This window comes from Chenopodium quinoa, unplaced genomic scaffold (assembly GCF_001683475.1).
Source record: "Chenopodium quinoa cultivar QQ74 unplaced genomic scaffold, ASM168347v1, whole genome shotgun sequence".
Lineage (NCBI taxonomy): Eukaryota > Viridiplantae > Streptophyta > Magnoliopsida > Caryophyllales > Amaranthaceae > Chenopodium > Chenopodium quinoa.
Genome location: NW_018742523.1, coordinates 4,965,001 through 4,992,573, shown reverse-complemented (window position 1 = coordinate 4,992,573; position 27,573 = coordinate 4,965,001). Strand labels below are relative to the sequence as shown.

General features: G+C 33.6%; 1 protein-coding gene across 1 annotated transcript; it reads left to right on the top strand.

Moving 5' to 3' along the window:
* The first annotated feature begins 13,257 nt into the window (after positions 1-13,257).
* Positions 13,258-13,833, top strand: LOC110719914. The gene has a single exon (XM_021898896.1). The coding sequence runs from the start codon at positions 13,258-13,260 to the stop codon at positions 13,831-13,833; it is 576 nt and encodes a 191-aa protein (XP_021754588.1).
* The last annotated feature ends 13,740 nt before the right edge of the window (positions 13,834-27,573 follow it).

The window sequence follows — 27,573 nt, the reverse complement described above, 5'->3', positions numbered from 1 at the left end:
TAATATTCAAAAAAAATAATTTCAGAACAACCCACCATCTCTAACAACATTAATAATAATAATAATAATAATAAAAATAATAATAATAATAATAATAATAATAATAATAATAATAATAATAATAATTATTACAATAATTACAACAACAACAACAACAACAACAACAACAACAACAATAATAATAATAATAATAATTACAACAACAATAATAATAATAATAATAATTACAATAATAATAATAATAATAATAATAACAACAACAACAACAACAACAACAACAACAACAACAATAATAATAATAATAAAAATAACATTACTAATAATAATATATTAATCAGTTTTTTTTTTTAAATTTAATCACGAAAAAAAATAGGACTTTCACCTGAAATTTCCGGATGAACCAAGGAGGATCCGTCTGAAATTTCCGGATCCTCCTTGGTTCATCCGAAAATTTTAGGCGAATGTGTATTGCGATTTTTTTTTCGATTTAAAGCCATACCTGGTCACCTCCGGTGCCGCCGCGTCAACCACCGTACGTCACCCAGATTCGCCGCTGGTCCGCCATCGCCGGATTTCTGCTCGCCTCCTTGGATTGCTGGCTGTCGGTGGTGGGTTGTGGATGTTTTTACTTTTTTTTTCTATGATTTTCATATTTTTAAATTTTAGAGAGATAAAATGAGAGTGAAGTATGAGTGTAAAATGTGATTTCAAAAATGAATGTTGTGAGTATTTATGTACGAGGGGTAAATACGGAATTTCAAGCAAAAAATGCGAGTGATGCCTAGTAAAATGGGAGCGACGTTTAACAACCCCCTTGACCGTGTTGAAGTGTCGACCAAAATTTAGGACTTAAGTGTCGGATACTCTACACCTTGTCGGAAACGACACTTAGAGACGAGTCCGAGTAGCATAGGTGTTAACCAACTTATAGACTACCTTCTATCTTAAATGAATAGGTCCAGTTCCTTTATGCATGTTTACTCCATCAGTTAATAACTTGATTGCCAGAAACTTTAGAGCATATGAATCTTCTAAGCTCACATAATATCTTGGTTCACATATATACCTTACAGTTCCCTGACTTAAGCTACATGTGATACCACTAATAATTTGATCGTAGAACTCTTTATGTCTAATCACACACAAAGCTTAAAACATTTGACATTTTTACCAAAATCTTGTAAAGGAGTTATGTATACTTATACTGCACCATTACAAATATAACTATAATTTCCTTTTTCTTTATGATTCTTAATGCTTTTTCAGTTTATGATTTAATTTCTGCTGCTTTTTTTTTCACAATCCTCAATTACTATACTTCCTTCCATTTCTTCACAAACATATTTAGTTCTAGTTTTAAAGAAAGAAGTTTTAAATATTTTATCTTTGGTAATCTGAGGAAAATTCCAACTTTCTTTGTTCATTTGATATAGATCTTTATCTTCAATTGAATATTCAACTCTTTTCAGTTGACCTATAGTCATTTTACTCTTATCTTCCTCATTATTTGATTCAGAATTTTCTAACACTTCTCCTTCCATCATATTATTTATTTCTTCATAATTTTCTTCTTCAAATTCACTGTCATCATCATGTTCTTCATTATACTCATTTTCCTCCTCGATTATTTCTACTATTCCTTTGTTATTGCCTAAAGCTAATTCCAAAGCCTCATCTTTTGGTATTTCTATGTAGTCTCAACTGCCTAAGGCTTCCGTTAGTTTATGATTATCTTTCTTACATTCATTAGCATAGTGTCCTAATTCTCCATAAGACCAACGTTTCATGTTTTTTTTTTTCATGACAATATGTTGCTTTTTTGAAAAATCCATTGGATTTTCTATATTTATGTTTATAGCACTTCTTCTTATAGGTTTCTCCTCTTGATCTATCAAATTTATTTTCTTATAGTTTTTCTTATTGTTATAATTTTTTCTTTCACATCCTATTTGGGAAATCCCAACAAGTGAGAAATTGTTTCTTCATTTGTCGAGTTCCTGCAACCTCTCTACATTACTTTTCAATCCATTTTCTTAAGAAAGCAATTCGATTGTCTAGGGCATCCCTAACTATATATTATTCTCCCCATTCTTGATATTTTTCCACTGATTTCTTCATTAAGAGGACTTGGTAATTTATCATAGAACATTCCAAGGTTTGTTTCATTTTCACCAATTTTATAATAATACGTTTCAAACTTTATAATGTAACTCTCAACATATTTCATATTACAGATGGAAATATTACTTAATTTTCTTTGATATTCCATTCGTATGTCATTAGGTTCAGCTCTAGGACCAATGAATTCTAACTCAATGTATTGACATAATTGTCTAAACATTCTAGTAGGAGATTCACTAGTTCTTAATTCAGTTTTAATTTCTTCATCAACACCATCATACCAGTCTTCTACACAGCCATAAAAGCTATGTTCAATGTAATTCAAGAAATTTTCAAAATTCCTTTAGTGTTTAGGTTGTACACTACTCATGCTCTTTTTCCACTGATCTAAAACATCTTGTCTATCTCTTACCCCGTCTAATTTAAGCTTATAACCAGTTTGGCTTATGGGATCAAGAGTTACTTCTTCTTGTTTAGGTATTTGATTAGGCATAACCTTGACACTAAACCGGGTAGTCTTCCCTAGTACGTATCTTGTTCGTGTACAACTTCCCTTTCTGTATAGGTCTTTGGATAACATTGTTTACATTATTTATAATTTCTTCTTCAACGTCATTATTATCCATTACCCTTTTACCTAGTTTATTGTCAATCTTTTGTTGAACAACTTCAATAGGTAAAAAATCTAAATCTTCTAACTTCATTAATCCCATTTGTTGATATATAGTTTCTTCTAATGTAACATAGTGATATTCTTCTATATCATTATTAGAAACAATCCCCTTTTTAGAAATTATTTTCATAATCTCTTTAGTTTATCAGGGTCTTCTTCTTTATCAATTAAGGTTTGCAATTCTTCAATCGTTTTCTCCTTAAGATGATGGCTAATCTTTAGTTTCTTTGTTCTTTTCTTTTTCACCAGTGGTTCTTTAGGGAGTGATACAGAAAACTTAGTATTTTTATCTAAATTCTGAAAAGGATATTTATATTTATAAGGAACAATATTTTCTTTACTAGGTGATACTTCTTTGTTAAACTGATGTCTAACTTTGTTTGTTAAAGCAAGTTGTACTTGTTTAACTTGTTCTCTTAGCTCACTTAAATTTTTGTTAATATTAGATGTTGTTGCTAGCAACTTGTTTTCAAAATTCATGCAACGACAATGTATGCTTTCAACTCTACTTTCATTTCACCAATTTGATCTACTATAATTAAGGACTGGACTAAAATTATTAGTATTTTCAGGAATATGATAGTAGTGCTTAAAATCAGGTTTCTTACACTCAATAGACGGTCTTGTATTCTCCAGTTTTACTTAGTTAAATAGCAACTTGGCTCTGATACCAAATTAAATCTACGCAGCTTAACAGTTCCTGTTTTATAATAACAATATTATCTTTCTTAATAACAGATTTCACTTACGCAATAATAGTATGCAAATATAACACTTTATTTCTTATACAAATACTTAGTCTTTTAATATATAAGTACTACTGAAACGAGCAAAATGACACCTCGAAAACAATATTGAACAAACATATAACAGTATTAAATTTATTATAACATGTTCAAACTTAAAATAATAGTATCAAAATAGAAAATGATGTTTTTCCAACACTTAGAGAAAAAAAAAATTTCAACGTGGGTATGGACCTTTGTTGTCCATACCTGGTAGTGGGCTATTCTTACTCGAGTGCCAAGTTGAGCAAGGGAAATGGTAATTCCTCATTTGGTAATGAGAGGATAGAGGATATTGGTTGCGCTTGTAGTCAGGCATCGCAACTAAAAACGACATTTGTCCAAACCTACTTTTTTTGCATGATGGAAAAGGCCATTTCTATGTAGTGGGGCTTAGGGAAGAAATATAAAAAATCATGTAGTACCAAGAATGCAACAAGACATGTAAATCATGAGCAAATTCAAGTTTATAACAATGATAAACATAATTTGTTTATCAAAGGGTATATTGGACTATTTACTCATGAATAATAGGGACAATTTTGCCATTTTATACTTTTGGTTAGACAAATTCAGCTAATGACATTAGCCTTGTCGTAAGTCATAATTTACAATTGCTGAGCATAACTTCATCTTCTTCATTAGCATCTGCGTCTTCATCTCCTTCCCTAAAAATAAAAACTTCAAACCCTCCCTCTTCTGCATCTTCATCTTCTTCCCCAAAAATAAAAAAATTTCAAATCCTCATGAGCAGCTTAGCCAGCTTCAATGGAAGATGAAAGAGAACGAATAATTCTACCCTTAAAGGTTTACCATTCCCTTTATTTTTCCCTTTTATCTTAGGGTTTTCTATTAATTTGCGGCGAAGCCGCCGTAAATATGGTGGTAGAAATGGTAGCTCCTAATTAACTTTAATGGAGGAGATAGATATGGTGATAAAATTGGTTTTCCATTCTCACTGATCTGTGTGGGCAATTGACTTCACCACCGTATTCTGACCTTCCTCCATTTTTGAAGGGAAAAGCAAGGTCTTCTTTCTCTCTCTTCAGTTTGGAGGGAGAAGATGAGTAACTTCTGTCAGTTAGGGACTAGCCTTTGACACGTGAATAAAAGAGGTTGAAAATATTTTTTAATTAGCTAGCATGAGATTCAATGAAAAATAATTACTGAATTGCCATTTGATAAACATTTCAAATTTATCAAAGTGAGCAACCTGGGCTTCCTTGAAAATCATGTAGTACCAGGAATGTAACCTATTTTTTACATGATGGAGAAGTGGCCTTGTCCATTATGCAAAATCATGAGTAACAAAAAATGATGGAGAAGACCATTTCTATGTAGCTATAAGTAATCTTGATAATTTGAAGCAAATATCATTACTCATATAAATATGGGAAATGAGCGTGAGGGATAGCTCAAGTGGTTAGAGTTTCCCTCTCGATTTCAGGAGATCCTGAGATCGATATATATATATATATATATATATATATATATATATATATATATATATATATATATGAGTAAATAATATTTGTTCATGTATTAAATAGAAAATAATATTTCTTTGTTTTATTTGCTCATTTATCAAATGAGCAACAATTCTAAAACATTCAAACTAATATGAAACCTTGAACTTACTACATCTGAAAATGTAAATAATTGTTGGACCATAAAAGACCAACAATATACTAGTTTATATAATGCACTTCATTTTCTGCCTATTTTTGAATTAGATAGTTCACAAGGTTAATTTAATACATGTTGTTCTACTCATATCCTTCACAAATGAGCAAATTGAAATCAAATCGAACAAACTAAATTAAAATGAGAAAAAAATATATACAAAAAATGCATAAAAAAATGAACAAACTTATATTAGAATCTCATAAAATTTCTCCATACTATCATCACATAATACAAACTCATTAAACTCATTTTCGATCGCCGAAATCTTTCAATTTCACCGGAACGCGCGACCATAATCGTCGTTGGGTGGACCTCAAATGACATAATTGGTCTGAATTTTGAGCTTGATTTCTTTGTCATTGATGTTGCAAAGTTAATAACAATGATGTTAATGGCAACGTTGTTGATAGCGAACATAATCGTCACCAATTGGAGCTCGAAGACGCAATTATCGATCTGAATTCAAGCTTAATTTCCTTGCTTTTAATGGCGCGAACACGATGGTAATATGAGCACAGAACAAAGACACCATGGTTGGTTAGAATTTGAGCTTAATTTCTTTGAAATTAATGGCGTGAAGTTGATGATGTATACTGAACAATAGATGAGAGGAGAGAGAAGGAGAAGCTGAGGAGAGAGAAAGAAAGAAATGTGGAGGTGAAAGAGAGAAATAAGAGGTTGGTTTAAAATACTCTTTTGGTTTTGATTTTTTAGGGAATAATCACAGCCCTTAGATTTAAATTATTCAAATGTCTAGATTTATTCCCACATAAGTTGGGGTTCTCACATAAGGGATGTGTTCTCACATGATCCCATATATATGGGGGATTTGGAAAAGAGGTGGGAGTTTTTTATTATTTTTTTTTATTTTTTTTTTTATGTTTTTAAGAAAAGTAGGTGATAATGTAAGAAATAAAAAACTTAAGATGGTAATTACTAAGGAAAAATTCATGGGAATAATCCCACCTTTGAGATATTTTTTTTAATAATCCGACCTTTACCCTCCATTCTTTTTTAATGGTCCCAACCGGTCATGTAACTGGTCCCAGCCGGCCTCCGTCCCCTTTTCCCCTTCCTCGACAACCCCATTTTTAAGCTTAAAGAAGACAACAATGGAGGAAACTCCATTGAAGCTCACGTATGGAGTTCATGGCATAATGGGAACCTACTCATTTCTTCACCAAAATGCATGAAATTTGTATCAAAATGCTCACAATCCAACGTATATTCATTTGGTGCAACGAATTATAAGAGTAGCTTAACCAAACAAAAAGCCCCAAATTGATTTTTTTTAGAGTTCTTCACGAAAATCAGAAAATTTGAGCATATAAAAAGGGCGGTGGTGGGAGCTAAGGGGCGGTGGTCGTGAGGGGAGAAAGAGAATGGTGGCGTCGCCGTTTTCCCCCTACCCTTGAAAATTCCGTTTTCCTTGGTGGTTTTTGGGGTTTTGGCTGCGATTTCCTTGGTAGCTTTTAGGTTTTTGGCTGCGATTTTGGTGGCTCAAGAGGAATGGGAGGGGGTTTTCGGGAAGGGGGGAAAACGGCGACGCAAAGGTTAGGGGAGACGCGGCATTCTGACGAGGGAGGGGCGACGGGCTTGGTAGTGGTGGTGGAGGTTACGGTGGACCGGTAGGGGAAGGGGAAGCTTGCTTGGTTTTCTGATTTTTTATTTTTTGTAATTTTGGACAAATCAAATTGTGACACGTGTAAATTAATCTTTTTTTTAAAAAAAATTACTTACTCAACCGGTTTCTGGTAAAATGGGACCATTAAAAAAGAATGGGGGTTAAAGGTCGGATTATTAAAAAAATCTCAAAGGTGGGATTATTAAAAACGAATGGCCCAAAGGTGGGATTATTCCCATGAATTTTTCCAATTACTAAAACGTGAACCATAGTTGGTGGTATTTTTCAATTTTTCCATGATTTTAGTTTAAAACCACTAACAATTATTAGCAATTTTGTATTTTTTTTTTATAAAATGAAGGCAAAAATACCTATTTTTATATTGAAATGAGGTCTCTTTAAACTTGTTAGTGTAATTGTGACTGTAATAGCAATTTTAGAACTACAACTGCTATTGCCGATAATGGTTTTAAGTTGAACCAAAAGAAAAAAGTTATCGCCCAACACCGATCCTACGTGGATAGTTGTGAAATTTGTTTTCTTTTTAAACAATTCACAAAGGGAATTTATTTTTGTTTTAACAATATTGTGAGAAATTTCTCTTTTTATATCGGATATCCGAAAATTTTGAATTGTATACGGATATCAAATATAAGAATTTTCGGATACGAATATCCGATCCATACACTCCTATCTAATATTGTACTTTTTCCATTTTCTTAAGCTTTACACTTCGTTTTTATTAGATTTCTAAATTTACTCACATTTACAGTATTTATTTTATGACAAGTCTTAATCATTTTTAACTACAACCCCTAACTTGTGGGGTTCGATTATATTAAATAATCCCTTACTCTATATATCTCTCCTCTTTAAAGCATAAGTAATCACATGCATGGTTCTCATTTTCATTTAACCTTGGAATTTGTAGCTAGAATAATTGAGTAGTAGAGCTCAAGAAAACAAAAGGAGTGTTACGTTCAAGTACAAACAAAAAAATTTATGGGAAAATTGGCTTAAAATTGGCTTACCATTTTGCACATATAATACAAAAGGTTGTATTGTTGATAGCAAATAGTTGAGGTTGTATTATTTTGCACACACAGTTAGTAGTTGGTATTATTTTAAGCCAATTTTCCTTTATATAGTCAACACTCAATATTCATATAATGAGCATGACAAATTAACCTATTTTGAGAATTGTAAACAAGTATTCTTGAAAGCTTACAAATTATTGCCAAGGACAAAAGACGTGCAACACTTGTGATGGCCAGAGGTAGAAGAAGAGAGATGAGGAATCTGAGTAATATATTATCCTCATAACAGAGGACAATATAATGAGCCTGATAATTTAACCTATTTCACGAAACTAGGTTAGAATAATATTTTTTGTTGTAAAATAAGTGGTTCAAAGGCTACAAATAGTGGAATGAATAATGTATTTGTTTGATTATTAAAGGAAGATGGTGTGGCGTGACATTTCATCACTAACTTTGAAAACGAAATCTGGAACAACCGGGGTGCACATTATATCCCCGGTACGTTCCTTAAGGTTACACACCACTCTCGCTCAAAGACACTTTTGGCTGAAAGGTGGAGCCATATACACTTATGTCCAAAGAAGAAGAATGTGTTTAGCTCTTTTTGAATATGTAAATATGTGTATATCGTAGTATTTATGAAAGAGTTCCAAGCAATATATATACTATGCAAAGAAGATAAAAAAGGCAAATGTAACCTCTCCAACAAGTGAATTAATCAAAATAAAAAAAAAGACTAATCATAATAAACAACCACATAATGAAGGGAGTTACAAAGAGGTTACACAGGAAGAGGAGAAAGCCAATAGATATGTTGTTGAATGAATCTAGACATGAAAAAGTCTACTCCACAACTGTAATACCCCGTATTTTAATTTAAATCATTATTTTATAAAGTATTAAAATAATTCGAAATGAATATTTATTGTATTTTATTAATTTAAAAAAGGTTTATTTTTATTTAAAGGTCCATTTTTATTGATTAATTATTTTGGAAATATTTTATTTTATTATTATGAAATTTTGGGGCATATTATTTTATAAAAGGAAATTTAAAGTCAATGTATGGTATTTAAAGAAAGTCAAATGACTAGTTTGATTAGGAGAAGGAATCATTAAAGGTAGAAGCGGAAATTTAAGCTAGGAGGGTTTTAAGAGAGGGTATAAATATCCATCTAATGAGCAAGTTAGACCTTGCCCAAGGTAGAGAATACCCAAAGGTAAACTCTCTCTCTCTCCTCTTATTTTCTCTCCTTTAATTTTTCCCCTCCCCTTTTATTTTACACACTACACGCACACACAAGGTGGCCGGTCGCCACCACCACCTCCCACCGGCCGGCCACCGCCGCCAGCAGCAGCCGCTGGCGTGGATGGCGGCAGTAGCCCCCTCCCTGTCGTGTGGTTGTGCGGTTTTTTTAAAAAACAAACTCTTGTTTTAATTCTAATCTAGCCTTGATTCAATTATTATTTTTGGGCTTTGTGATGATTTTTATGATGTTTGATTATGAATATTATGCATATAATTTTCAAATTTAGTTTTTGAATTAAAAAGCCCCAAATTAAAAACTCTAGGTTTCTAAATTAATGTATATTGATGGAAATTGATTGTAGATAATTGAAATTATTGGAATAGGTGTTTTTAACTATAATTACAACAATTATACATGTTTTTATAAAGCTGGAATTTTTTATATAAAGGTTAAAATTATGTTTTCTTGAAAGGATTTTTAATTACCCATTAATTGGGAATAAAAGTAGGGGTTTTTAATTACTTTTCAGCTTGTTTTAGAGGGTTTATAAGTGATTTAAAGAGTGTATATAATGATGAAAATTTATATTGAATAGGTATTAATGTTTCTTTGTAATTTTGGGTTGTAGGAGACTTCCAAGTGATCGATTTCATTTAGTCGTGGCGATTTTGAGATCATATTCGAGGTACGTTCGCGTATTTGGTAATTATTTAAGTGTATAGGAGCATGTTAGGCTTTGATTAATTAATTCAAGGTAGCATCATGATGGGTGTTGATTGGAATTGGTTTTTGGATGGATGTTGGTGATTGATTTGTGAAGTACGATATATTTTTGGTGAATTGATGATTGGAATTAATTATATTGGCATGTTGATTATGAACCACACTTTTATTATTGGCATGATTGAGAGCATGTTTAATTAAACTAAATGTTTAATTTGGTTTGGAATATTGAAAGAGAATTTTATTATGGTTCATATAATTTTTATAAATGCTATAAGCATGGGAAAGAAGCTATTTAAGTGTCTATGTACACGAGGATTAAATTATATTTTGGTGCCTAAGTGCACTTAAGGTGTTCTAAACACTGAGGGATATGATTTGTGGTGCTTTATGCACTTAAGGTTTTATTTAACACAGAGGTAGCTTTAAAAGGATTCAACATTAAAATTTATGAGGTCACTAATTATTCAAGAATTAAATTGGTATGTTTGATTGCTTGAATGATTGATTGTGTTATGGTTTGAGAGTCATCACCAAGTCTAAAATATGTAAACAACGTAAAGTGAAAGAGATTACGCACTAAAACTCTTGGAATGTATATACCTTGAGTATGAACATATGGGGGGAGTTATGCGACTTTATATGTGACCACAACTTCTACTGGGAGTATAGGACGCTGTATTTTCCTTTTTATTATGCGCAGGAAATCCGCCACGTACGAGTAGTTCTTTTACACTGGCACGATTAGCTCTCGTGTTAGTACCCCTTTGTTGGTGAAGGTTAGGGGGAAACCTATTCGATGCGTAATCAAGCTAAATAAGTAATCTAGTTATTTTTTGGTTGGTTATGTTGTATGTTATATGCTTGTAAACAGGTGCAACAAGGTAAGTTGTGTGATGATAGGATGAAAGCATGTTAGTGTGTACTGTTTACGCTTATGTACTCAGCATTGCTGATTGTGTGTATGTTTGTTTGGCCTTGTCTTTATCTTGGCCCTACGACGACCCAGGTCCAATGGCGAGTAGTGGGGACAAAGTAAAGAAGAGCTTTTCAGGTGATGAAGCATATTCATGATGGGCATGAGTGAAAAGCGAATGATGTTTAGTTTCCATAAGAATATGATGTGGTTTATTGCTTTGATTGTTATATATTTTGCTTGTGAGACTAATACAATGGTTTTAAATATTTATTTCGGTTTTGATAAGGGCCTACAGTGGTTCCAAGTTGTAGGTTGATTTCGTTTGACTTTTGTTTGACTTTATCTTCGTTTGGTTTGACTTTTTAAGTTAACTTGTTTTGAATGGTTTTAAAGAGAGTCTTCCGCGGTGTGTTTTTGATAATTACCTAAGCCGTTTCCACGGTGGCGGTAATGTCTTAAAATTTCCTATTTCGTATTTCTAAAAGAGGACAATAGGTATTTTAAAGGAAGAAATTTTTAGGGTGTTACAAAGTGGTATCTGGAAGCTTTGGTTGAGATTTTTATTACCACTAAAGCCAAAAAAATGTTTTAAAATATTTTGTTTTAAACTTGGCCAAGTATTTATTTAATCAAGTAATTTTAAAAGTGAGTTATTTTATTTTATTTTAAAATGACCAAATTTTTTTTATAATTTTGGGAGACATACTAATTTTATTTATTTATTTTTTTTTAAGTGGGAACATCAGTTTTTTTTTTTTTTTTTTTTTTTTTTTTTTTTTTTTTTTAATTAGGGTGTTTGAAAATTTTTATATGATGGTCGAATGTTTTGACCTTTTTCGGAATTTATTTTCGAAATTGTTTAAAAAGAAAAGAGGAGTCAAAAATATTTTTAGTTTGTTCATTTTGCAGGGAAACGAAGGATTAAGGTAAGAATTATGTGTTAAAAGCTTTAAAAAGCATGTTGGTGAGTTTGGGTAGGAAAGAATTTGCGCATATAAGTTAGAAATAATCATGTTCTTATATGCATTTATATTTAGGTTGTGATGTTTGATCATGTGAATTCATTGATTGGAAGCATGTATTATGTGATTAGAAATAAGTGAGATTGTTTGATTGAACATTGAACCTAATTCATGCAAGAACACATTATTTTCTTTGGGAAGGGAACTCTTTTCTAAGTTTTTTCCATTACAGGATGCCGATCTTTCCTAGCAAACACTCCTAAATTGGTACTCTAATTAAGAAAGAAAATGAACATCCCTTTGACTATGTCAAGAAAAATCGTTTCTACTATTCTTACATGAGCGATGTCCTAGGAGACAAGCATTATGACCTTCCTAATTGTGTTTCACTGTCTTCCAGATGAACCCCCATATCTTGCTGTCAAAGCAAAGTTTTCTGATTTTTTACTTACCTGGGGACATCCCAAATTACTCCAAATACAAAGATTATTATGGACAGTGGTATCCTGATTACAGATACTTAATTGATTTCTTATCTCGTTTGAGTTGAGAAATATCATTGTGAGCACTTACACATTCCATATCCCAACTATTACTACGATAATCCAACAGGGAATGATCCCCCTTCCACTAGTCATCAATCAAGAAATTTTTCTCCACCACAGGGTAATCAAGCAATAACAGATGGAGGGTAAGAGGAAGGAGAGCTAATGGATGAGAGTAACCATTGTTGATAGTTCCATTATGGAGATTCCAAATCCAAATCCACCCCCAACTCCAATTATAATTGACATTTCATCTGACGATGAGGAAGATGAAAAGTTCATTCAAGTAGAACAAAATCCAAAGACACCTGAACCAATGGAGGAGGAAGATGACCACGAATTCGATCCTGGAAGCTACAAACAATCGAAGGACAAGAAGGACAATGTCCGAAAGGACTAGATTTTTTAAAGTTTCACTTTTCTTAGGATTCTTAGATTCATTTCCGCTTTTTATTTATTTCATTTTTAGTAAAAAAAAGTGGTATAACCACAGTGAGTCAATAAACCTATTGAGCTGCGTGGGTTATTCAAACTCATTTCATTTCATTTTCTTACTCGGCAATAAAGTTCTATTCATTTCCTTGCCAAATCATTCATTTCATTTCCAAATCATTCATTTCGTATCACTACTCCAGTAAGCCATTTTTTACTCAAATATTCCAATAATTCATTTCTAAACTCTAGGAATCATGGGAATTATTTTTATTTATTATTGTGATGCTTTATTAAATGTATGGTTGGTTAGCAATCAAAATTTGGTTGATCAAGCTACAAAGTTTGGGAATTGTAATGTTGCAATCTCAATTTGTTAGCTTAAAATTAAATGTGTGTGTATAAGAGGTATGAGTTAGTTAGATGGGTGTATAATTTGAGAGCTAACCATGACCATGATTAATAAAAACCCCTTGTTTTAATTCAGGCAAAGAAAGATGGCACGAGGAAGTGGGAATAGTAATGAAGGGAATGAGCTGAGTGAGGTTGTGAGGCAGTTGGCAGCAGTCGCCCAGCAATTAGCAAGAAACTCGACCAACAATGGAGATGCTCATGGAGAGTTGTTTAAGAAGGTGGCGCAAAGCAAGCCACCAACCTATCAAGGCGAACCTGATCCAACGGTGCTGGAAAACTGGTTAAGGGAATTTGAGAAACTGTTTGGGGGAGTTGAGTGCCCAGAAAATTCTAAAGTAGGCTGTGCTACCTATTACCTTAGGGGTGAAGCTGACCTTTGGTGGCAACAAAATGAGGCTACCATTAAGGCATTACCTGGGTTCAAATGGACTATGTTTCAGGAGAAGGTTAGAGACAAGTTTTACCCCAGTTTTCTACAGAAACAAAAAGCTGAGGAATTTTCTAACTTAGCAATGGGATATATGTCAATCAATGAGTACTATACTAAGTTTATTGAGTTATCACGATTTGCCAAGGAGTTTGTTGCTACAGAAAAAGCAAAGGCTAGAAAGTTTGAGAGTGGATTGACCACTGATTTACAGCTAAAGTTGAGTGGATAAGTGTTCAAAACCTTGGATGAAGAGTATGGGAGGTCTGCACACCTTTATGTGTTGGAGTTGAAGAAAAAGAAAGAATTAGATGAGGTGGAAGGAAAAGGAAAGAGAAAGGAGGTGGGCCAAAACTCTGGAAACCCGCAAGGTAATCAGAACAATTTCAAGGACCACCATAACAACAACAACAACAACTTCCACAACAACAATAATTTTCAGGGTAACAATCGCCAAGGTGGACGAAACTTTAATGGAGGAGATAAGAACTCTAACCAGGGAAATAATAGCCAAGGTACCTATAGTAATTCCTACGGGAGGGGTAGTACAGTGTACCAAAACCTTTAAGAAAGTGTTATTAGAGATCAAGGGGAAAGTGTTTTTGTTTGACCTCATCGAGTTTGGATTAAGTGACTTTGATGTCATTTTGGGAATGGATTGGTTGAGCAAGTATAGTGCACAGATTTATTGTCGATCGCAGAAAGTACAGATAATTACAGCTAAGGGTGAGTTGGTAACATATTAGAAGCAAGGTAAAACAAAGTGTCCAAGGATCATATCTATGATGAAGTTGGAAAGGTATATTAAGAAGGGACATCCAGTATACTTTTGTAGTGTGAGGAATTTAGAAAATGAAGAAGCATCTAAGCCTGAGGACATAGAAGTGGTGAATGAGTTACTGGACGTATTCCCAGACGAAATTCTAGGAATACCACCTAAGAGGGCAATTGATTTCATAATAGAGTTGGTCCCAGGAACAACACCAATTTCCAAGGCTCTTGTAACATCCCCAAATCTCCCTCTACGGAAATACTAGTATAATATGTATTATTATACCGTAGAGATAGACTTAGGCGTATTACTGTCGCGTGATTAAGCAAGGCTACTCAAACTGCTAACCAAAACCAATACTTTGCAGCAGAAATTCAAACTCTTTCTTTATTAATAATAACTATAAATAGAAACCATCGTCATGAGTACTCATAAATAAACAAAGACCAACATTCCTAATTTAGGTGAAGAACATTCCCGGGACTCCCATATGCTTAATTCTTGACTCCACCTGAAAATAGTCAACACTCTTATAATTAAGGTAAACAGGGCGAACCAAAACAAATAGGAAATATGGATTAGCAAAATATGCTAAGTACGATAAGTGAAAGATAAGTAAATTCAATTTATTTACAAACATGCTTTTAAAACCAATTCCAATAATTAATCCAATGAATTCCAAAACTCATGATTTCAAATCAATTCCAATAATTCAATAATTCGATGAAACGATTTATCAAACCAATTCCTCCTTTGAAAACCAATTCCTCTTTTGAAAACCAATTCTCAAATATTCTCAAAATAATTCCAATAACTCAATAACTCAATAATAATAATTATTAACAAAAACTCAATTTCCTCTCTAAGTGTGCACATCCCCCAAGCTAGTCTCCTACTACTTCAAGGCTATTCTTGAAGAAAGACTAGGTCATACAAAGTCCATAGTCTTTATTGAATCCGCATAGTGGGATTAATATAATAATCATGCTTATAAAGCTTTTATAAATAATTCAATAATTCTCATGAAACTCCTCTTTGAATAAAATCAACCTTTATAATAGGTTAACTCAAAAATACTTTTTATTTAATTCAACATGCTTTCAAAATCAACTTTTAATAAATACTTGAGAATTAAATCTCATATAAATAACTTTTCAAAATCAATAACTCTTCCTTTGAAAAACCTTTTTAAAAAACACTTTAAAACAATCCAACATACTTTTTAAAACCAAATTCATTTAAACATAATAAATAGTTTCAAACCATTCAAAACATGATAATAAAATCAATCCTTCAAAAATACATTTATTAAAACAAATATTAAAATCAATTCCTCCAACCATACTTTATTTCATAAATCATAATACAAATCAATTTAATTCAATCACCAATAAAATCATATACAACATGCTATTCAAACCAATCACTTTCGAAGTATCTAGCTACCTAAACGTACCTTGATTTTGAATATCAATCAACACTTCGCACTTTCAAAGTTCAATCACGAATACACCTTGCAATTAACATAACCATAAGATTATCACAACATCTTTAGACATAAACCCAATCTAATGTGCATGGACTATAAAACTCTTTAAAAATAATACTTTAATATAAAAGTATAGCTTTGAAAAAAGTATTTATATTTTAGAAAACAAACCATGAAGAAAATAAAGGAATAGGATTAAAGAGAATTAGATTTGCGTTGGAAAGAATAGGCAGAACTTGCAGAGGCCATAACTCATTCAATATAACTTCGAATTGGGTGATTCTTGAGCCTAACCTCAAGGATTGTTTGATAGGAACAATTTTCTATGAAATAGAAAAACCCCAAAATTGACCAGAAGTGCCCGAAAATTGGCTCCAAAGATACACGGGCTGATTATGTATGAAAAGAGTAGAAAGAAAAGTATGAAAAGGTTTAGGGAAAAGAAGAGTAAGAGAGAAGAAGAGAATTGAGTTTTTTTGGTGTGAAGAATATGAGAGGTATGAGGGGGTATTTATAGGCTAGCTCATGCAAGAATTATGGTAGAAGAATGTAGGAAGAATTATGGTAAATTGGTTTAAGAATATTACTTAGAGAAGAGAGCTTAAGAATGATGGAAAGCCTAGGTTATGGTGATTAAGTAATTAAGAAATAAGGTAAGTATGTAGTCATGAAATATTAAATGGTAAATGTCTTTGCGTGGGGAATAATCAAGAATGATTTAAGGTAGGGAAATAAGATGATCAAATATTTAGGAGATGGAAAATTAAAATTAAGGAAAATAATAGAGTTGAGGAAGATAATTAAAATACAAAAATTACCAAAATAATTTTGCTCAAAATACAATATGGTGGCCGAAAATTTGGGCTTTCCTAAGATCATATTTTCAGACCTCCCTTTAAATATTTAGGCAATTATTTTGCTAGTTTTTAAGGAATAAAAATGATTGTGTAAATAATATATTTTGTATAAAATAATTAATTAGAAAAATACCAATTGTTCACTAATTAATTTAACTAAGAAAATTAGATTTTCTACACTTAGAAAATCTGAAAATCCTAGATAATTAATTAGGGAAATTCGGCCCTTTAAATTAAATAAGAAAATATAATTTTACTTAATAAAAATATCCGAAATATATATAAATAATCCGATTTTTAAAATAAAATAAATGGATAATAAATCTTATCCAAAAATCCAAATAACAATTGAGTTTTAAAATGTTTTTGGCGCCAAAATTCAAATATCATTTTGGCTCCGAAATTCATATAGTAAAAAATACCTTTTAAGAAAATACTAATTAATTAATTAATTAATTAGAAAATACGTTTCAAAAATACAGATTATTACAGCTCCATATCGAATGGCACCTGCAAAAATGAGTGAGTTAAAGGAGCAGTTGCAAGACTTACTAGAAAAGGGATACATTAGACCAAGTGCTTCACTATTGGGAGCTCCAGTACAATGTTGTTTGTTATGAAAAAGGATGGGAGTATAAGGTTATGTATTAACTAGAGGGAGTTGAATAAGGTCACCATAAAGAACAAGTACTCATTACTAAGGATTGATAACCTATTTGACCAATTGAGGAGCGCTTCTGTGTTTTCCAAGATTGATTTAAGATCTGGATACCATCAGTTGAGGATCGCAGACGAAGATATTCCCAAGACTTCATTTAGAACAAGGTATGGACATTATGAGTTCACAGTAATTCCATTTGGATTGACGAATGCTCTAGCAATCTTTATGGACTTGATGAATAGCGTGTTCCATACATTTATGGACAAGTTTGTCGTGGTGTTCATAGATGATATACTGGTTTATCCAAAGAGTAAGGAGTAATATGTGGAACATTTGAGGGAAATTCTACAAACTTTAAGGGAGAACAAGCTTTATGCGAAGTTTTCCAAGTGTGAGTTTTGGTTGGAGAAAGTACATTTCTTGGTCACTTTGTGTCCAAGGATGGGGTAGAAGTAGATCCAGCAAAGATTGAGACAGTGAAAGGATGGCCTACGCCAAAGACGATGTCTGGAATTAGGAGTTTCTTAGGTTTAGCAGGGTATTATAGGCGTTTTGCGAAGGAATTTTCTAAGATTGCTAAGTCTATGACCTCTCGAATGAAGAAGGTTAAGAAGTTTGAGTGGGATGACAAGAGTGAGGAAGCTTTCCAACTCTTGAAACAAAAATTGATTTCAGCACCAATGCTTACACTACCAGATGATAGTGGAGTCTATGATGTATATAGTGATGCATCCAAGAATGGTCTAGGATGTGTGATTATGCAAAATGGGAAGGTGATTGCATATACATCAAGACAATTGAAACCTTATGAAATAAACTACCTTACTCATGACTTGGAATTAGTTGCAATCATTTTCGCATTAAAAATTTGGAGACATTACTTGTATGGAGTGAAATGTAGGATTTATACAGACCATAAAAGTTTGAAGTACATTTTCACCCAAAGAGATCTAAACTCACGCCAAAGAAGATGGTTGGAATTTGTAACGAACTACGACCACTAGTAGAAAAAATAAAATATGCACCGCACTTTTCGCACCGGTTCTTGAAAACCGGTGGTAAAAGAAATGGGCGGGATTGAGAAAAAGACTTTTCGCACCGGTTCCTATTAAACCGGTGCGAATTAAAAAAGAGAAAAAAAGGGAGAAAGGGATTTCGCACCGGTTCAAACCAAACCGGTGCGAAATAGTGTTATAGCACCACTTTGAACCGGTGCGAAATAAAAAAAAAATCGGGGTATACGTTACTCTGCTTCTGCTTCTTCTTCTTTCTTTCTTTCCCCCTGCTTTTCATTTTCAGTTTTCTCTCACTCTCGTTTTCGCCCTTCTCTTAGCTTCGTGTCTTCGACCACTTCTGAAGTTCCACCTTTCTCCATATCTCTCCTCCATTATGCGTGCTCGTAGTTCTCCATTGAAGCGCATTCTGAGCTTTGTCCATATCACTCCTCCACTAAGCGTACTGTTAATTCTCCATTGAAGCAGATTCGAGCTTTCTCACCTCCATCGAAGCAGCTTCGAGGTAAGATTTTGTTTTCGTCCTTTTTAGATTATCGATTTCAGTTTTCGCAATCTAGGGTTTGTCATTGATTTGATTTTCGAATTTAGGGTTAGTTCTTGTAAACTAGGGTTAGTTTACTACCGCATAAACTTGTTGTGCACTGAGTTGCTACCGTAGTTCTCTATTGAAGCTGCAGCCTTTAGCCTGTGTCTTGCCGAGATTCTAGGGGTGGGGGAATGGTTTCAGGGGTAGGGGTTTCGAGTCTACGGCGGTTTCGGGTCAGGGAAAGGGGTGGGGGTTTCGGGTGGGGAAAGGGATAGGAGTTTAGGGTGGTTTCGGGTTGGGGAATTCAAGGTTTGGGCGGTTTTGTTGGTGGGGCTGGGGCGGGGGTCTATTGCGCTCATGTGGCTCTGGAAGGAGGGTGGTTTCGGTGGTGGTGCAGGGGGAGGGGGTGGCTGTCGGGGCTGGGCTGGGGAGTGGCTGTCGGGCTGGGTGGGGAATTGTTTAATTAATTTTTTTTTTATTTTAGGGTTTTTGAATTTTAATTAGATACTTGAATTTATTTTAGATTTTGGGGTTTCATTGTTGTATTATCGAAGTTAATATGTTAGATTTTAGGGATATTTGAATTCAAATCAAATGAGTAAATTTTTAGTTTGAATTTAAATTTTATTTATATGTAATTTTATGTAATTGAGATTGGATGAAATCAGTTTTTTAGTGGTAATTCAATGAAATTAGGATGAAATCAGTTTTGGGAGTTGATGTTCGAGTTGTTATTGTTAGGGTATTGTTTACTTGTTGTTGTAAGAATTGGTGTTCGGATGTTGTTTACTTGTTTGAATTGGTGTACTGGTGGGGATGTTGTTTACTTGTTGTTATTTGAATTGGTGTTGGGCTGTTGTTTACTTGTTCGAATTGGTTTTGAGGTGTTGTTGGATTGTTGTTGTTGTTGGATTGTTGTTGTTCGAATTGTTGTTTGAATTGGTCTTGGTATTGTTGTTGTGCTTGGATTGAATTGAACTGTTTGAGTTGGATGGAATTGAATTGAATTGTTTGAGTTGGATTAATCTGATAAAAATGGTACTACTTTTGGATTGTAATACTTATCATTGTTAAGCTGCAACTTTAGGGGTGTATCGTATACGTCATGCTTTAGTGGGAATAAGTGATATTAGTGTGGGTTGGTCTCTAAAAATAGCAGTAGATGTCATTGCAATATATTCTTATCAACAATAGGAGTTGATGTTGATGCGTGGGTGGCTATGTGCATAGATACATGGAAAAGTATGGAACAGTGTTACCTAATTGGCTAGTATGAGATTGGATATGTGTATTCTAGTCACTACTGAGTATTGTCAATTTAGGCAAAATGTACCACATTCATGTTTAAATGTTCCTTTCGGGGGCAAGGAATTAGGTAATGTGTATGCCTGGGTTTGAAGGAACATAAAGTAGAATTGTTCATTGTTATTTGGCTAATATATCTCGTAGTTTGTATAGAATGGTTTCTGTTAAAGGGGGTTTATGTTCTAATTTTAAAGTTTGTATGGAGCTTGTAAGAAATAAATTAGAAGATGAGTTTCCTTTCATTGACAGTAGTAGCCAATGTATTGGTTTGTAACAGAATGTTACAGCCCGTACCTTCTACAGCCTCATGGCAGCTACACTTCAATACTCACGCAACAGCAACCAATATAGACACGAGTAAAATACTCAAGCAGGAAGATTGTAAATTTATAGCAATGTGATAATAATATAGTAGGAATATTTAGATTGTATGATTGATTAAAATGGAAGATACGATGTTTACAAAAGTTGCTTCAGGCAATCAATCTCTTTTCAGTGAATAAGCTCACCACACTTATACAACTTAATTTCTGGACACCCTAGTATTCCTACTACAATTTCCTTATATACATGGATTGCCAAGGTAGTGAAGGTAGTGGAGGCTTGGTTGCTGCTCGTCTTTTTCCCGTTTTGTCTTGTCTGCAGCTGTCACTTTCCTATTCCTTCATTTTGATCTTTCATCATTCTTTTCCTCCAACTACACTGCATTGTGGGCTGTGATGTTTGCATTGTGGGCTGTGATATTGCGTGGGCCCTTTTTGCGTGAGTAAGTGAAACGGTAAGGCTGTATTCCCTGATCCGTTGCACAAATGTTCTCAATAGATTATGTAAATAGTCATTAATCTTTATATTATCATGTGTTCTCTACTTCTCTCTTATTTAAATAACCTTCATTGGTTCAATATGTGCTTAATGATGAAACTCTGTGATTAAATCCCCTAAGGTAATAACATGAGACTATTTTGTAACATTTGACAGTGAGGAATGCAATAGCAGTGTGCCAGTAGCTCTTATTGATATGCACAACTGCAGCATTGAGGCGAAAATCAAGATGAGCCTTGGTAAGGCAGTTTACGAGTTGTGATTGATCTGATTTAATTTGTCTTAGTTTATTTTGTGTTTATGATGTCAGATGATAATCTCAATATGTTATACTCCGTGTAAATAAGGAACGAGCCAATAGCAAATAAGTGTTTTCTGTGAAATTTCAACTGTTTGATAGAGTTTTCATTGATGCGGTATTAGTGAGTGGCAGAAGACATTGCTTGAGTTACCTGCAGGAATACGTCAAGCATGTGAACTGGTACAAAAGCTAGATTTTCGAGCATTTTTTATTTTATGATCAATCTTAGGTCATAAACTTGAATTTTCATTGAATTCAGGGTGCAATAAGTTCAGCTCAATTGGTGAAATACCTAATGAATGAGGCGAGGCCATCCTTCACTAGAGCACTACATCGAGGGCTTCATAAGGACATGTCAAGGGAATTCCTTGGGAGGTATAAACTAAAACTTAACATCTTTAATCGGTGTATTTGCAATCATAAGCTTGGCTTCTACTCATCTAGTGTCGTAATAGCAGATCAATGCTGTCATTAAATCACTTGAATTCTTATTACAGATTACATGACCATACTATACGATTTACTGACATGTCTTTCATACAATGAGTGTTAATGGAATGAACTGAGCATAATATATGACCTTAAATCCTTGATATGCTCCAACAGGATAATGGCAGACCCCTCGTTTTTGCATAAGCTTCTGTTTGAGCAGTTTGTCACTATTGCTTGTTCTGTTCAGTCAGAACTGAAAAACCGGAAGGGCAGGTATGAGCTTAATGTCTTACTGCTTTTAGAAACAATAGTGATTGACTCTTCAATAAGTTCCATTTCCTCTAATGTAACAATCTCATTGTTTACATTGTCAATCATCAAACAACTGCCCGACCAAAGTTTTTTTTTTGTTTGTAACAGAATGCAGGAGGAATGGGATTTAGCACTTATAAATGTACTCACAGTAGCATTGTGCAGTTTAGTAATTGTTTGGTCACTCGCTCCTTACTGCTTATATGTCAATACCTTCAGCTCTAATCTACAGAATAGACTGCAGAAGCTCCCAAACAACATATTTGAAGCAAGTTATCGTTATAGAGAATTTGATTTGCATAAAAGAGTTCTGTCTTTTTTATGCAAGGTTGTACAATTTAGCTTAGTGGGGTTTACAGCAGGGGCACTTCAAAGTGCCTTGTTACATCTCCGTACCCTAGGAAAAGAGAGAAGGTTAATTTTTGCACTTCATCTTTGTCTTTTATTTGTTTCATACAAAATTTCTTATACGTGACTCATACAAAAGTAGGCTGTCTGTGCCATACCACCTGCAAATACAAATGCACTCGGATATGGAGCTTTCCTCGGCCTCTACACAAATTGGAGGTATCAGATATAAGAACATTTGATCTGTATATCCTGCTTCTTTTACTTATTTGTGAATATGTCAATGCTGTATTATGGAATAATTAAAGGTTTTAACCAACTAATTATGTGCAGTAAGATTCTTATAAATTGTGGATGTTGTTTGTGGTGCCTTGTCATGTTTTATTCTATCTTTTACCCTATTTTCTGTTATCTTGTACAGTTTTATAAATTTGAGCTGTCCTTATACCTCTTGACGTTGATCGTGTATCTGATTTGGTCAGAACTTGCATGTGAAAGAGAGTGCAGTAGAGGTGATGACTATCATTTGATCAAGCTCAATATTGTTGATTTCGCTGTAATAATTTCCAAAATATTCTCTCTATTTCATATCACTTTCTCTGTTTCTCACCTTGTAGTTGTATTTCACTCTCATTATTGTTTGATGACATACTACATGACAGACTAAAAAAAAAGCGACTATGGTTGTGGAATGCAAAGGACATGATGCTGCAAGGTTTAAGAATGCTGAATATGTACATGGGTATACGTTCCAAAACTACCTTAATGACGTGTTTTTTCATTTTGGTAGGAACATGAGTGGACTTTAATTTATTTATTTTGGTCAAATTCCTTTTTAAGGTGTGTAACTTTTGCCTATTGTTTAGTTTTTATTCTATTTATCAAAGATGTAGTGCTCTTTAATGGTGGTTAGGAAGGTACTCTATTTTTATTGACTTTGTGGTATATGCTGCCCTCATTGCTTCAATATGCATTCTGAGCTTGATTTTTCATGTGATGATGATAAAGCTCCATCAGATGTATGACACAAATTTCATTGAATCAAACTGGAGAAATAATGCTTTCTTTTCCTCTACAGCTTAGTTTGCATGCTCTAAGTCTATAGGTAACTACTAACAAGTATTTCTTTTTTATACTTGCTTTGTAGACAGTTGGGGGAAAGATATCACTAATGAAGTTGAACAGAACCAAACAAAATCATAGTCTCCTTCGAGTGTGAGGCACTCAAAGCTGATAAGGCAGCATAAGATCACATAAGGCAATTTATGCCGAAATTGGCAGGCATGGATGCTGTCGGTAAGTTGTACATTCTAAAATTACAGTGTGCTAAAGTTTTTTTTAAGTTTTTTAAAGTGTAATATTAGAAGTTATTGAAGAAAATATGTGTTTTATGTATATTATGATTATATATAAGTTTTTGGTACAATCTAAGTGAAAAAATGCAAAAAAATAATTATTATTTTTTTTTGGGGCACTTTTGGCACCAGTTTTGAAACAGAACCGGTGCTAAAAGTTTTTTTAATTTTTTTGGGCCATTTTTCGCACCGGTTGACAACAAGAACCGGTGCTAAAAGTTTTTTTTTAATTTTTTTTGGCCACTTTTCGCACCGGTTCACAACAAGAACAGGTGCTAAAAGTTTTTTTTTAAATTTTTTTGGCCACTTTTCGCACCGGTTCACAGGAAGAACCGGTGGTAAAAGTTTTTTTAAAAAATATTTTTGGGGACTTTTCGCACCGGTTTTGAACCGGTGCGAAAAAGTCTTGGGATATGGTATCCCTCAAATCAGAATCGGTTCAAAACCGATGCAAAATGGGGGTTTTAAACCGGTGCTGATTAGCAATTTTCGCCTAGTGGACTTGGACATACAATACCATGAAGGGAAGGCAAGTGTGGTTGTGGACGCTCTAAGTCGTAAGACTAGTCATGGACTGAACACTTTGATAGTGGCTGATGAGTTATGTAGGGAAATGAGGAAAATGAACTTGGAAGTGGTAGAACGGGGAGTGCCAGCAGGTATACTTGTGAATCTAAGCGTTCAACCAATAATATTTGATGAGATAAGAGAAAACCAAGTAGGAGATGTTAAGTTGGATAGGATTCGTGAGAAAATAAAGGAAGGAAAGACTACTGATTTCAAAATTCATGAAGATGGGAGTCTAAGGTACAAGGGTCGATGTGTGTACCACAAAAATGCGAGGAAATAAAGAGAAAATTAATGGAAGAAGGTCACAATACACTATACTCAGTACACCCAGGAGGGGACAAGCTATATAAGAACTTGAAAAAGATGTATTGATGGCCTAGAATGAGGAATGAAGTGGCGGAATTGGTAGCAAAGTGTTTAACATGTCAAAAGGTGAAGATAGAGCACAAGAGACCGCAAGGAACCGTGCAATCATTGGAAATTCTTGGATGGAAGTGGGATTGTATTTTAATGGACTTTGTGACTTGCCTCCCAAAGTCAAAGAGTGGGAATGATACCATTTGGGTCGTGGTGGAAAGACTGACTAAATCTGCGGTGTTCATACCAATAAAGGAGACCTGGAAGATGGAGTAACTTGCAAAAGCTTACATCAAAAATGTGGTGAGGTTACATGGAGTTCCAAAGGATATTGTGTCTGATAAAGAATCTAGGTTTCTCTCAAAGTTCTGGAAGAGTGTTTAGGAAAACTTTGGTACAACACTAAAGATGAGTACGACATTTCACCCTGCCACTGATGGACAAACTGAGAGAACTATTCAAACCCTGGAAGATATGTTGAGAGCTTGTGTCATAGACTTCCAAGGGGAATGGGAAGATAGCTTGGACTTAATTGAATTTTCTTATAACAATAGTTACCATGCAAGTATTGGCATGGCTCCATTTGAGGCATTATATGGAAGGAAGGGTCGCAGTCCTGTATGTTGGAACGCCATAAGTGAAATAATGATCTTAGGGCCTCAAATGATCGAGGATACAGTTAAACAGGTAAAAGAGATTCAAGCTAAGATTCAAGCAGCACAAGATCGTCAAAAGAGTTATGCAGATTTGAAGCATATGGAGGAAGAGTTTGAGGTTAGTGACAAGTGTTGTTGAAAGTGTCACCAATGAAAGGTGTCATGAGATTTGGGAAGAAAAGAAAGCTTAGCCCAAAGTATATTGGTCCATATGAAATATTACAGAAAATAGGCAAGGTAGCTTACAGAAAATAGACACATGATGTATTTCATGTCTCTCAATTAAAAAGGTAAATACCTGATAAGTCACATGTGTTATAACCTGAAACAATTGAGTTACAAAGCTTAACTTATGAGGAAAGACCTTTGAGAATCCTTGACAATAAAGTGTGTAGTGCACGCAACAAGGAAGTTAACATTGTTAAAGTACTATGGTCTAACCAATAATATGAGGAAGCAACTTGGGAAGCTGAGGATGAAATGAAAAAGAAATACCCAGAGTTGTTTAAGGTATGTTGAGTTACAGGGACGTAACTCGTTTTCTTTAAGGGGGGTTGAATGCGGTAGAATTTCGCGCTTTTTCCCTATACTTTCAGTCATTTTTGTGCTTTTTGCACATTTTCAACGATTATTTCGAGTAATTTTGATTTCAAGGAGACATTAAAGGTAAAAGTATGTCAAAAGAGTACAACAATATTATACAAAGTGAGGAAAAATTGATTTTCGTTTCTTTTAAGGGGAGTAGACTGTAATACCCCGTATTTTTATACATATTTTAATTATTATTTATAAAGTATTTATAAAGTATTTAAAGTATTTATAAAGTATTTAAATAATTCGAAATGAATTATTTATGGTATTTTATTAATTTAAAAACGGTTTATTTTTAATTAAAGGTCCATTTTTATATATTTATTTATTTTGGAAATAATTTATTTTATTATTATGAAACTTTGGGGCATATTATTTTATAAAAGGAAATTTAAAGTCAATGGTATATAAAGAAAGCCAAATGACTAGTTTGATTACGAGAAAGAATCATTAAGGGTAAAAGTGAAAATTTAAGCTAGGAGGATTTTGAGAGAGGGTATAAATACCCATCTTATGAGCAAGTTAAACCTTGGCCAGTGTGGAGAATACCCAAAGGCAAAATCTCTCTCTCTCCTCTCATTTTCTCTCCCTTAATTTTTCCCCCTCCCCTTTTATTTGACACACCACATGCACACATTAGGTGGCCGGCCGCCACCACATGTAATACCCCGTATTTTTATACGTATTTTAATTTAAATCATTATTTTATGAAGTATTTAAATAATTTGAAATGAATTATTAATGGTATTTAATTAATTTAAAAAGAATTAGTTTAATTAAGGTCCATTTTTATTTATTTAATTATTTAGAAACTTTGGGGCATATTATTTTATAGAAGGAAATTAAAGTCAATGGTATTTAAGGAAAGTAAAAGGACTAGTTTGAATAGGAGAAGGGATTATTAATGGTAGAAAGGGAATTTAAGCTTAGTAGGGTTTTAGAGAGGGGTATAAATACCCATCTTATGAGCAAGTTAGATCTTTCCCAAGGTGAAAAATACCCAAAGGTAAACCTTCTCTCTCTCCTCTTATTTTCTCTCTCCTTTAGTTTCCCCCTCCCTTTTTTTTTTTTATTTTTTACCACCACACACAACACGGTGGCCGGCTACCACCACCACCACCACAGCCGGCCGCCGCCGCCAACATAGGGCTGGCAGCAGCAGTAGCCGTGGGAGGTGGCGCCATCCACCCTCCCTTTCCCCCTTGTGTGTTCGTGTGTTTTATATATATAAAAAAAATCTTCTTTGTTTTTTTTTAAAGTTATTCTAGCTTTGATTTAATTATTGTTTTTGGGTTGTGTGATAATTTTTATGATGTTTGATTATAAGTATTATGTATATAATTTTCAGATTTGGTTTATGAATTAAAAAGCCCCAAATTGAAAATCCTAGGTTTCTAAATTAATGTATATTGATGAAATTGATTGTGGGTGATTTAAATTATTGGAATAGGTGTTTTTAAATATAATTACAACAATTTTACATGTTTTTATAAAGCTGGAATTTTTTATATAAAGGTTAGAATTATGTTTTCTTGAAAGGATTTTTAATTACCCATTAATTGGGAATAAAAGTAGGGGTTTTAAATTAATTTTCAGCTTGTT

Bases quoted from the DNA above. Each gene is read 5' to 3' on its own strand.
- LOC110719914 (XM_021898896.1), top strand. From the start codon at position 13,258: ATGGCACGAGGAAGTGGGAATAGTAATGAAGGGAATGAGCTGAGTGAG.